The sequence below is a fragment of the Cydia fagiglandana genome, chromosome 16 (assembly GCF_963556715.1).
Source record: "Cydia fagiglandana chromosome 16, ilCydFagi1.1, whole genome shotgun sequence".
Classification (NCBI taxonomy): Eukaryota; Metazoa; Arthropoda; class Insecta; order Lepidoptera; family Tortricidae; genus Cydia; species Cydia fagiglandana.
Genome location: NC_085947.1, coordinates 3,714,094 through 3,727,899, shown reverse-complemented (window position 1 = coordinate 3,727,899; position 13,806 = coordinate 3,714,094). Strand labels below are relative to the sequence as shown.

Here is a 13,806-nt window from a genome sequence, read left to right as displayed (position 1 = left end):
GTTTACATATGTTATGTACATACATATTTACTTTGGTAAAACTGGGTGTAATGTAACATGGAATAAATAATATGGCTTATCAAAGTAATTTTTCAGAGATTCAAAGAAAATAATTATGATTTCAGTAAGGTATAATAAAAAAAGTTGCTCTGCAAAAACATGACCATGAATAAATTTTATCAATAAAAATGAAACGTCAAAAAGCGAAAGTAATTTAATAAACAGACCGTAACACTATTAATGAGCATATATTTATCGTTAATTAACGCTAATTACCATTCAGGACGGCCACAACATGCCATGGAGACCTTTGACCGTTTATGCATACATTCCGTACTATTCACACGGTTAATTGACTGTGTACCTTATTTCAAAGGAGCAAAGTTCACCTAGGGTCATTTAGAAAGTGTCGCTGCTAGTGACATCGTGCACACTGTTAATTGACAATTCGTAACCCTTATTAGGAAGACATAAAGTCTATTATTGGTTAGTGGGAGTTAGAATTTACGTTGAACAAAAGGTTGGACACGTGTAAGGGGTAATGAGGCGCGCTGTTTGATGAACTTGACACGCAGACGCCTACGAAAGTGTATGTTATGAAACAGGTGACTGGCGCGGCCGGTAGGATGGCATATACCGGGTGTGGCCTGTAATACGAGCAAAAAATAAAATTGAACTGTAGGCTGTACTTCTCATAATGACCAACATTTGTTCAGCAACTTTTAAAAATAACTTGTGGTTTGATTTTTAATACACTTTAAAGTTTATTCTAAGACGCAATGTATTGCGCACGATCCTTATACTTATGTCGCGAAACAAACGATGTAGTGCATAATTTTTCCTTCATATTTTCAATCAACCTCAGTATTTTTGAGCGCGGCGCGCTCATTCTTTCTTCCTTGGTATTTTTTGTACCGAGACTGACTGACATAGCAAGACACGTTTGTACGTTTCCGTTAAAACACAAAGGAAAATAATTATTCAATACATCTGTAATATTGACTGGTATAAATAACTAACTAAATAACTTCCTCCAAACCTTCGTCCGGAGCCGGTCGCGTCCGCGAGCAGCCGACCGGCTTGCGGCCATACAAATGTGATATGCGCGCCGACTCCGCCCGTACGGTGTGAATCTTAAACCTTTAAACGAGCAATTCTTGTATATTTATTTATATATTTTGGGGATCTCGGAAACGGCTCTAACGATTTCGATGAAATTTTCTATATAGGGGTTTTCAGGGGCTAGAAATCGATCTAGCTAGGTTTTGTCTTATCTCTGGGAAAACGCTCATTTTTGAGTTTTTATACATTTCCCAGATATTCGTACTTAATACGCCAAAAGTTTAAACTAAACTGACAAAACTAACTCCATCTCCCTCCCACAGCACGGCAACGCGACGACATCGAGCGAGACGTCAGTGGGCACCAACACCGCGGCCGCGGGCCCGAGCAAGCAGCCGGCAGCGAAGTTCCGTCACGGGCTGCTGCAGCTCATGATACACACCATCGACCCGATGCACGACGGTGAGTTAGGTACGCACCGCTTCGCTTTTTGCGGGGGTGGGGGAGGGGCTGAATACTTATCTCATTGTATACGCTGTATCTTTAGTTATTTCAATAAAAGTAAACAAAATCTCAGCTGACATCGAGCTGACAGCCGTAGGACTGAGCTGGAACGAGGCTAAGACGGTTGCTCAAGACAGGAAAGGCCTGTGCACACCGGCTGTGTGTGCGTGACGTGCACGTACGCGTGCGTCGTTGTAGTATACAGATCTTTATGAGAGATGGCACACCGCTTGCGTGACGTGTGCGTGTGCAGCTCCAACATTTTAGCGCACGCACACGCGCACGTCACGCAAGCCGGTGTGGCTCGGCCTGAAGGCGTGGAAGGATCTTGTGGAGGCCCTATGCCCGGGGTGCCCTAGGACAGACAACAAACAAACAAAATCTACCCTCAAATGGCTCCTTAAGCCAGTTGACGTTAGATGAAAATATTACATGATCAAATAATGTAGGTTAATAAGGTCGTTTAGTGACAGATCCAGGCGGTTTTGTATTTGGTTGGTTAACAGATAAATCTTATAAACACCCGAAAATGTAAAAATTGTTTGTTTACTTTTATTGAAATACCTAAAGATACAGAAAAGACAATTTTTTGAAATATTTAATTCGATTATCTGACATTAAAAAAAGTTCAGCCACTCCCTCGCTCTCTTTTATAACATATACGTAGCTTAACTAGCCACTAAGTCAGCCAGTGCACTTGACCGTCCTCAGTACACGCCAGTGCACTCGTCCAACCACTAAACTCACACTCTGCCATCCAAAACGCAGTAAAATAAGCAAAATACGCTAAGAACAGCGATGTCACCAGTCACCACTCACCAGTCGATTGGCTATTTCACGGTGCAGGAGGTCAGGGGGAGGGACATACATTTAAGAAATTTTAATAAAAAAAAATGGCCCCTTAATTTTTGCAAGAAAGCTTAAGGTATAAACTAACTTGTTGAAATCTTTGTCGGATTCTTCACCTATAAGATAAAAATATAAAAGAAAAATTAAGAAAAAATCTATTAAAATAAAATAAATTTTCGAAATTGGGCTATAGATATAGGCCATAATTATTTTCTGAGTTTCCGAGAAAATACGATGGAAAACAATTCTGCACTACACCTGTTCTAGTACAAATTACTGTGTTTTTGAATGGCATTAAGGCTGATTTATATTGGTCCAGTAATAGGATTCATTGTATCCATATTTCGAGCTAGATGGACGTTGGATTAACGTTAAATACACGCTGCTAATCCTGTGATTCAAACACGTCCATTTTGTAATCCAGCTACTGGAAATCTAGATCAACCTTATCGGTTCCTGATATTTCCAAAACAGAATCCCAGGTATAAATATTATTCGATAGCGTAACGAGCGTTCTGCCTATTTTTGTATGGGATTTTAACAGGCCGCCAAGCGGGTCGTTTTGGAAACTCAAAACTAGAGATGCAATGGATAGTTGTTTGGCCGGATACCGGATAACGGATATTCGGCCTGACCATTGGCCGAATATCCGGTATCTGGCCGCCGAATATTCGGCCAGCGGAACTTAGACCTACATTTCGCTTATTCAGGTGCGCAATCTGCGGGTTTGACCTGTTTCCTATTGTACGTTCGCGCGGACACATTTCTAGGTTCGAAATGAGTGCGCGTGCAAGTTAGTGGAAATAGTAGAATGTTTAAATTGTTTTAAAATAATAAACAAGTACGATTATGATCAAGACTGTTTCTTAAATCCAATTAGTTACTCCGAAATCAAGCAATGTTACTATCCGGTATCCGGCCGTATAGTAGGTCACTATCCGGTATCCGGCCGGATAGTAGGTCACTATCCGGTATCCGGCCGGATATTAAAATCATGGCTGGTTAGGCCGGATACCGGGTAGTAACCGAATATCCGGTGCATCTCTACTTAAAACCCCATACAAAAGTCACGTCGCGCTATCGAATCAAATGTACTAGCAGGAGCATAAAACACTGTGCCTAAATGATAAATAAGTTCAATGTTTCCTAAATGTAAAATTTTTGGAAAAATATTTTTTTTGCTTCTTTTCACTCTTCTGCAAACCAATGTGAGTGGCGTATAGCACAAACGTATTCTCACCCGACGAAATACGAATTTTGTAAAGCAGCAGTTCTCAAACTTTTTTGGTGACGGAACCCCTTTCGGCAAGCGAAATATTTGACGGAACCCCAAATTAAAAATTTTCGTTCATCACTGTGGACCAGATATACCTATAGAAGAGCTGATTTTTTTTTATTATTACAAGTATATTTTCGCGGAACCCCAACAGAGGCTTTGCGGAACCCTAGGGTTCCGCGGAACACACTTTGAGAATGGCTGTTGTAAAGTACTGTTGTGTTTTCTTGAGTCAGCACTCAGCAGTGTACTTGTACAGTGTGTATCTACATCTACAGGATGTCCCAGAATTCGACGTCAAGCCGTAAACGGATGATAGACCAAGTCATAACAGTTATCATAAAAATACAAAAAAAAACCAACTCATGTTCTTTAAAAATTATGGTCGCTTTAAAAATTCACTAAAAAATCCACACCCTGTAATTATTCAAGATTACACAATAATAAAAAAATTATAATAAATTATGGAATTTGTAGTAACAAGAGTTAAAGAACCATTACAGTGTGTGGATTTATTATTGAATTTTTAAAGTGACCATAATTTTTAAAACATGAGTTGGATTTTTTTTGTATTTTTATGATAACTGTTATAACTTGGTCTATCATCTGTTTACGGCTTGACGTCGAATTCTGGGACACCCTGTATATTGTATGAAATGAGGTAACTTATCCTAACTTTGGTGACCCCCGCTTTTAATCATTTTTTTTTATAGTTGTTTAGTAGGGTGTCTGACTTTAGGGCGGATTACCTCAGATCTTCTACATAATTGGTGTTAAGTATACTTTTTTGCACTTGCTTGTTTATTTAAAATATTGTAAATAGGTATCTACATTCGAACGTAAGTATATTGTTCTATTTTCTACTTGAAATTTCTTTGGAACTGAGTGTTATTTCTTAGTAGGTATATGTGACGTATCACGGGTAAAAATACCTTATGGCGGTTGGCGCTTAACTACGCTCTTATTAACGCCGCTCCAATATTATTACGGCGCTATGCGACTTAAGCGCCAGCCGCCATAAGGTACCTTTTGCCGTGGAACGTCACATATTCTTTTACGTTTCTATTTGTAATGTAGTTGAACTGTTGTAATTGGTACCTATTTTAAAGACTATCGCTGAACAAAGCCAATGCTTGTTTGTATATTTTCACTTACATATTTAGTTTTAATCTTCTTAATTAATATGGATCGTTTAAGGGCCCTATTTTCATTATATTTATTCAACTTAATATTTGATTATAGTTTTGATCTTGTTGTGATACGACCTTGACAAGGATATCATTGCACTTAAAAGTGACGTTCTGATAACAATTACAATTGCGTTGTTGCAACTAGAGATGCAACGGATAGTTGTTTGGCCGGATTCCGGATACCGGATATTCGGCCTGACCATCGGCCGAATATCCGGTATTAGGCCGCCGAATATTCGGCCAGCAGAACTATACTTACCTACATTTCGGTTTTTTAGGTGCGCATTCTGCAGTTTTGACCTGTTTCCTAGTGAAAGTTCGCGCGGACTCATTTCTAGGCTCGAAATGAGTGCGCGTGCAAGTCAGTGGAATGATTAAATTGTTTTAAAATAATAAACAAGTACGATTATGACCGTTAAATCCCTTAAATCCAATTTGTTAACTCCGAAATCAAGCAATGTTACTATCCGGTAGTAGGTCACTATCCGGTATCAGGCCGGATAGAAAAAATAATGGCTTGATAGGCCGGATACCGGATATCCGGTGCATCTCTAGTTGCAACAGTACTCCTGCTGAAAAGCGAGAGCAAAATGCTTAAATGACTCGCAATATGACGCGCAGGGACCAATCAGTGTGATTGTCAAGTTGATATCAAAACAAGATCACAACCATAAAAAAATCCAAAATCAGGATCGGCCTCTAGCTCGCTCTTATTTGAAACTTAGTGTCAATTTAGATAAGGGTATAATTAAAGAAGATTTAACGATAAGTTAATCACCTTTTAATGAGTTTTCAGCGTCCCTGCGCATTTAGTCTCAATCAAGATGGCGCTGCCGGTGTTTAGTAAACTTAAGTACTAAAGTTTGTATTCTGGCGTACTTTTGTCTACTGAACGCCGTGGGTGCCGAAACGTCGAGCAACACGATGTCAACATTATAAAATTATCACATCATCATCATGAGGAGCATTCCACGGGCTGTCCCGTACAAACGCATTGTATTTCCTGTGTTGCGACTTTTTTCTTGGCATTTAAAGCAGGCGATTATTTCTCTGTGCATATTTTTGACCATTTGTCATAGAAAAAGAAACCCTTGTACCTGCAAATCTTCAGAAAATCGCGTTTGTACGGGACAAATGGTAGACAATTTCATGGAATGCTCCATGAGATGATCCAGTTAGAAGGTTCGAACCAGTTCTACCTTAGGGATGGCCAGGGGGCGCCACAAGCCTTCAGTAAGAAGTGCATATACTTGGAAAAATTTGACCTATGCCGCTGTGGCCCGGTGGCCGAGTGGTTCAGGCACCTGCCGCGATAGCAGAGGACGCTGGTTCGATTCCAGCCTGGGGCACTGGAGGCCTTGGTCACTTGTTCTTAGTATATGACATTTATTTCAGTTTATTATAAAATTTGTTTCATATTGTACATAATTTGGCTATCGTAAAACCACTAAAGTCTAGTAAGGTGGTGGTACCTACTAGTGGTCGACATGCTAATGCCAAATAGAAGATACCCTGCTGTCACCATGCTGTCTATTGACCATGACTTAAGTTTCAAGATGACATGTACTGGGACCGCGTCGAGCACCAGTACCACCACCTTACTACAACTGCGGTGTACAAGTACCTACTCCACTATAGTCAGTAAAAAATTACTTACCAATGTTCTGTTTGGTTTTATCTGGGTTTTTTCAGGAGAAATTCATCACCCTAAGTGTGGCTATTATTTAAAAATAAATTCCTATGACAAGCTTTTATTTACTTTCACCTGACCGTTGTCTGTAATCAAATCTTGCAAGTTAAATTGGATCCACTTCCCGATTGAGCTGAAATTTTGCATGCATACGTAAGTCGGGTGACAATGCAGTATTATGGTGTCATCGAGCTGATCTGATGATGGAGACCGGAGGTAGCCATAGGAACTCTGTGATAAAACAACGAAACCTAATTGTGTTTGGGGTTTTTAGAATTGTCTCGATGAGTATTAGTTGCCCGTGGAAAGAAAAGTACAGTCAGCGATAAAAGCTTGTACCAAAAATGAAATTTTTGCCAAAAACTTTTTATAAACATAGGTACTAGCGACCCGCCCCGGCTTTGCACTCAAAATTGATTTTTACATTTTTTTCGGTAAAACCTACTTTTTGTAAGGTGTTACTTGTCACTTTTTGACATCTATCAATAAGGATATTTAGACTACGTCCCATAGCAGCAACATCACCATCAAAAAGGGTTTTACGCTGTGTAACAATAAAAACTTTTTTTTAAATTAATATTATCGCTTTATTGGCGGAAGAAGGGGGAGGCCTTTGCCCAGCAGTGGGACACAAACTAGGCTATCGAAAAAAAAATATATATATTATCTCTGTAACTAGGCGAATTTCAAAAAAGTTTATGGGACATTTTTGTCTCTAAATATGATCAGGAATACGCTGTTAAAATTATTCGGTTTCTTCCTGTTACACCCTGGATAATGCCCCAAATACACACAGACAGACGCGGCGGGGACTTTGTTTTATAAGATGTAGTGATTTTGAATTAAAACTTCGACATTTAAATATTGTAAAAATAACAAAACAAATTGAGCTTCCTAACCCTAAAACCACCTGTCAATCACAACGTGAAGGTTACTGTAACCAGCGCCAAGGTAGCGTTAATTTTTTAATTGTGTGGTAACGGCACGGGTTTGTGTATTTTGGCGCACACCCGCCTGACACGGCTAAGCCAGTAATACCCTTACAGGTTAATTTACCCCGGGGATGTATGGATATTGAGTTTATAGAAAATTCTGTACGAAAGAGAGCAGCCTAAAGTTTAATTTGGGACTAGTTCATGTCGGTCTCGGTTCGTTTCGGTTTGAATTCTTTTGTAAAAACATATAGGAGAATATTTGAAGATTATACGATTTTATATATATTTCGGAGATTTCGGAAACGGCTCTAGCGATTTTGATGAATTAATTTGCTATATGGGGGTTTCCGGGGCGTAAAATCGATCTAGCTAGGTCTTATCTCTGGGAAAACGCACATTCTTGAGTATTTATATGTTTTCCGAGCAAAACTCGCGGTCTCCCAGATATTACTCAAATTAGAAAAATACTTATACATACATATTTTACTGAAACTTGAATTTGGACCATAATTGTAAGCTGCAGACTAAAGTTACCTGATTTACGGTTATTTAAACGTCGAAAAATATAACAATAACACAGGGCTGGCGTTAATAAACTTCACCTTTGCCGAGTCGGCATTTGGGCGGAAAAATAGGGCAGCCGTGCTCGCCCCGCCTTGACCTGGCTACAGACCACTTGCGTGCTAGATGCAGCATGCAAGTTGACTCGCTTAATAAAGGATGGCTCACGCTAGATCGGGCTGGAGCCGGGCTGGAGCTTCCGGCGCTTCGTTTTCTATGGAAAGCAATAGAGATGCAACGGATAATTGTTTGGCCGGATACCGGTAACCGGATATTCGGCCTATTCATCGGCCGAATATCCGGTATCCGGCCGCCGAATGTTCGGCCAGTGGAACTATACCTACATTTCGGTTTTTCAGGTACGCATTCTGCAGGTTTGACCTGTTTCCTAGTGAACGTACGCGCGTGCATTAGTCTGTGGAATGATTAAATTGTTTTAAAATAATAAACAAGTACGATTATGACCGTGTCTGTTTCTTAAATCCAATTTGTTTACTCCGAAATCAAGCAATGTTACTATCCGGTATCCGGCCGGATAGTAGGTCACTTTCCGGTATCCGGCCGGATAGTAAAATAATGGCCGGATGTGCCGGATACCGGATAGTAACCGAATATCCGGTGCATCTCTAGAAAGCAACACGTGATCACCGATCAGCCGTCATAGAAAATAATATATCGCACGCCTCGGCCCGGACACGGCCCGATCTAGCGTGACACGTACTTAAGTCGACTTACAGGCCAATTCGAACGTGTAGGCCACGTAGCCAACATGCTAATAAATAAATATTTTCTATTCTATTCTATTCTATTCTATTCTATTCTATTCTAATCGTTTACGCTCCGTAGCGAACGAAACCCAACTGTCACTGTTGCACTAATATGAAAGAATGATAGAGAGGGACAAAGCGTTTCGTAGCCATAGTGCAAGCGATTGTAACTTGAATTAGGTCATACGCGCTGGGCTGCGCGGTGCAGTCATGCGAGCGTGCGTCTCGCTCGCACTATACATGTGTGGATAAGTCTGAGCGAAATGAACAATCGAATGACAGCTAACTGATATGATTCCAATAAGATTCACATGTCGGTTTGATGTCAGGTGCACGTTCGAATTGGCCCGTTAGTGTTGGTAGCTTAATAGCAGTAAGGGCGTGCGACTTTTAATTCAGAGGTTGTGTGTTTAAACCAGTGGTGATACCTTTAACGTAGGTATGTTATTTTATTTGTCATAAGAACGCCTTTGTGCTACAGTAAACGCGTTATAAAGGATGACTCACGTTAGACCGGGCCGTAACCGAGCTGAGGCATCCGACATGTAATTTTCTATGTCGGCTGATCGGTGATCACGCAGATCACGTGGTGTTTTCCATAGAAAACGAAGCTCCGGCCCGCGGCCACGGCTCGGTCTAACGTAAGTCATCTTAGGGCACCTCTACACGATGGGCCAACGCCGGCCACTCCAAGGGACGCATTTATGCGTTAGAGGGAGCAAGTGATATTGCTATCTCATTCTACCGCATGGCTGCGTCCCCTGGAGTGGCCAGCGCTGGCCCATCGTGTAGAGGAGCCAGTAAAGTGGAGCCTGCAAATAGTAGTCTGTGCCCGGGGCGAATCGATCCATATGGCCATTATTAGCGAACCTAATAATAGTGCGGGTTTCAGCAGGCTTTTATTTTAAAATCCGTTTCTAATGAATGAATCTGTGCTATAATTAGATATGTGTTCGGATTGTACGATACGATAATGTAGTTATACAAAGAAACGGTCAAGTTTGACCCGGGATTTTGTACAGTGAATTTTTTTAGAACATTTTTTTTTGAGACCGACTCGCGCAATTTTTTTAGAGTTCCGTATGTAACTAAGGGGTCATCCATTAATTACGTCACACGTTTAGGGGGAGGGAGGGGGTCAAGAAAATGTGACATATTGTGACATGGGGGAGGGGGGAGACACAAACTTTGTGACGTCACTTTAACTTCATCAGTAACTAAAAATTTATTTAAATTATTTAGTTCGCTGTACATTTAAATAACAAGTTTTTAAAACGAAAATAGTTTTTAAGCGTTTAATTTTCTTTCCTAAGCAGTTTTGGGTTATAAAATTACTAATATTTATATCGTCAAAAATATTTTGATAAAATATTAATAATACTTAGGTACTTACTTAATTCGATTTGGCGATTTCGTAGAAAAAATGTGACGTCACACTAGGGGGGGAGGGGTTTGCCAAATGTGACCAAGTGTGACAAGGGGGGGGGGGAGGGGTCAAAAAACCTAGAAATTGGTGTGACGTAATTAATGGATGACCCCTAAACCCTATTATTATTTGTTATATCGTTATGTCCGTCCGCTACGGCTTAGATCAGTGACCATTAGGTCCATTAGAAAGTATATCAATATACACGGTGGCCAAAAATAAGTGCATTCCCGTTGCCAGGGAGGTTTTGGGATTATACTGAGCAACTTTTACTATGGGACCAACACCGAAATCGCAATAAAAAGTTTACCCTCCCATAGAAAATGGACCAGCCAATTTTTTTTCGCAATTTCGGCATTGGTCCCATTATAAAAGTTGCTCAATAATAAATAAAATTAAAAAAATTAAAACTCAGTATATATAATCCCAAAACCTCCCTGACAGCGGGAATGCACTTATTTTTTGGCCACCCTGTATACCGGGTGTGGCCTGTAATATGAGCAAAAAATTAAACTGTAGGCTGTACTCCTCATACTGAGCAATTTTGTTCAGCGACTTTTAAAAATAACTTGTGGTTTGATTTTTAATACACTTTAAAGTTTATCCCAAGACGCAATGTATTGCGAATTTTGTTATGAGAAAGATAATATTTATTTTGTATGAGAAATAGGGAGTCTAAATACTACATAATTTTTGAAAGTTGTTGAACAAAAGTGTCACCGTTTGAGGAGTACAATCTATGTTTTAATTATTTGCTCGTGTTAGAGGCCACACCCGGTATATCTGTCACAATATAAGTTAGAGCGAGCCAAGCACGTACTAAATGAAATAACATTTAACTTGAAGCATGCATTGTATAAGTACTACACTCGTAATCTCATTCCAGATCTGACGGACGCAGTCCGAACTCACAAGTTGCACATTTAAGTTGAATGCGCGAGTTGTGCAAGCTTTTGAATGTGCATAATAGGTTTTGTGTGCAGTGGGAGAAGTGGTCACGTTTTGATTTAATGCAGTGACGGTTGAATTTATGTTTTATAGATGGTCAAGCAAATCTTGTCAGTAGAAAAAGGCGCGAAATTCAAATTTTCTATGAGACGATATCCCTTTGCGCCTACATTTTTCAAATTTGCCGCATTTTTCTACTGACAAGATCTGCTTGACCAAGTATAAGTCAATTGTTCGTGGTAATATTAATAGACGCGATTAGGATTGATGATTGTGTTTATTATAACCCCCTTATTCATAAACGTTTACTGTTAACAAGCCGATAATAACCGTTAGTTCCTTTCCGACGTATTGGTATGATGAAAAGAGACAAACGATTATTATCGGCTTGTCAACTTTAGTAAACGTTTATGAATAAGGGGGTTGATGTTTAAGTATTTATGTTACTTAACCTTTTAACCGCCGTAGACTGATATAACACAAACAAAATCGGGCTAATTTCGCCGCGGTCTAACTTCTTGTAACTTCGTACCGCCAGCGACACGAGGACGTTCGATGAAAAATTCTATGGCGGTTAAAAGGTTAATTGTACCTTTAAATTTGACTTTGGCTTGCATTTTTGATGTAAACTGTTACCTAATTTTGTATGTTTATTTATTGTGATTTAACAGGATCCCCAAAAAACTTCTATATTAACGTGAAAACAAAATTGAGTTTTCGCTCGAAAATCCTTCCACCTCCGATTGAGACCACCAGTGCCACCACAAACCAAGCACCAACTTCATACAAGCACTACATCCATCCCCCTCTTCCCCAGGCAAAGTGGACGAGAAAGCAACACAGCTACACGCCATAGCGTCGCTAAAGGTGCTGCTAGAGGCCACGAAACCGGCGGCGGGCGGGGCGGGCGCGGCGTCGGCGCGGAACTCCGCCGCCGTGGCCAAGGAGACGCCGCTAGACCTGCCCAACGGAGGCGTGCAGGATGTACATTTAGATGCTATAGAAGAGGTAATAATTAAATAATTCAGCCTTTAGCAGACGTGGCTCACTCCGCGATTCCATCGTGTCGCTAAAGATGCTGCTAGAGGCCACGAAGCCGGCGGCGGGCGGGGCGGGCGCGGCGTCGGCGCGGAACTCCACCGCCGTGGCCAAGGAGACGCCGCTAGACCTGCCCAACGGAGGCGTGCAGGATGTACATTTAGATGCTATAGAAGAGGTAATAATTAAATAACCCCACGACGCCATTGGACATGTCGTATGGCCCTCCGGGTTCCGCAAGCGACTGACCTACCTGTTGGTCGCGCCCATAGTCTTCCCATTATGGATCACTCTCCCGGACACTAGGACTCCGAGAGGTACGTAACACGACTGTAGTCACACGAGGACATATTGTGGGGTTCAACCTTTAGCAGACGTGGCTCACTCCGCGGTTCTATCGCGTCGCTAAAGGTGCTGCTAGAGGCCACGAAGCCGACGGCGGGCGGGGCGGGCGCGGCGTCGGCGCGGAACTCCGCCGCCGTGGCCAAGGAGATGCCGCTAGACCTGCCCAACGGAGGCGTGCAGGATGTACATTTAGATGCTATAGAAGAGGTAATCATTAAATAATTCAGCCTTTAGCAGGCGTGGCTCACTCCGCGATTTCGTCGCGTCGTACAAAACCGCCTGAATCTGTCACTGAACGACCTGACTTTAACCTACATTATTTCATCATGTAAGGCTTAAGGAGCCATTTGTGGGTAGATTTTGTTTACTTTTATTTAAATACCTAAAGATACAGACTATAGTTAGTGTAGTCAGACTGCATTTCTAAATGTGGTTACACCTTACGTAATGCGCTAACCAATGTCCGTTGTCCCCAGATAGGGGACCTGGAGGAGGACACGACGCCATTGGACATGTCGTGGCCCTCCGGGTTCCGCAAGCGACTGACCTACTTGTTGGTCGCGCCCATAGTCTTCCCATTATGGATCACTCTCCCGGACACTAGGACTCCGAGAGGTACGTAACACGACTATAGTTACACGAGGACACATCGTGGGGTTCCGGCCTGGCGCACCTGTTGGTCGCGCCCATAGTCTTCCCATTATGGATCACTCTCCCGGACACTAGGACTCCGAGAGGTACGTAACACGACTATAGTCACACGAGTCCTCGTGTGACCAGGTCGGAACCACACGATGTGTCCACATCGTGGGGTTCCGGCCTGGCGCACCTGTTGGTCGCGCCCATAGTCTTCCCATTATGGATCACTCTCCCGGACACTAGGACTCCGAGAGGTACGTCACACGACTATAGTCATATGAGGACATGGCGTGAGGTTCCGGACTGACCTAATATGTAGTACAGGCCAAACGTACGTTCCGATGGCCGAGCTGTCAACAAGGATGCGGTTATTGCGGTTAAAGTCGATATTGCTTATCCATGAATTACGCTTGCTCAGTGAAACAGTATTATACATCTGCATTTATTATAGTACCGATTGTTATATTTATTATAGTTACAAGTCCTTTCCATTATGAGTCCATCTACTGAGCATTAATAATAGAATACGTCATGTACTATCATTATTTCTAACAAACTATGCTACTATTTTCGCTT

The 13,806-nt window shown here is 41.5% G+C and overlaps 1 protein-coding gene and 1 long non-coding RNA gene across 2 annotated transcripts in view; one reads left to right on the top strand and one right to left on the bottom strand.

The window, feature by feature from the left end:
• The window catches only part of LOC134671797 (uncharacterized), a 498,925-nt gene that overhangs the window by 37,624 nt on the left and 447,495 nt on the right, over positions 1-13,806 (bottom strand). The window lies entirely within an intron of this gene.
• LOC134671786 (sodium/potassium/calcium exchanger Nckx30C) overlaps positions 1-13,806 on the top strand; it is a 137,062-nt gene that overhangs the window by 92,633 nt on the left and 30,623 nt on the right. The window contains exons 3-5 of the mRNA XM_063529616.1: positions 1,386-1,533; positions 12,026-12,216; positions 13,068-13,206. Of these exons, the coding sequence (XP_063385686.1) occupies positions 1,386-1,533; positions 12,026-12,216; positions 13,068-13,206 (478 nt within the window). The remainder of the gene's footprint in view (positions 1-1,385; positions 1,534-12,025; positions 12,217-13,067; positions 13,207-13,806) is intronic.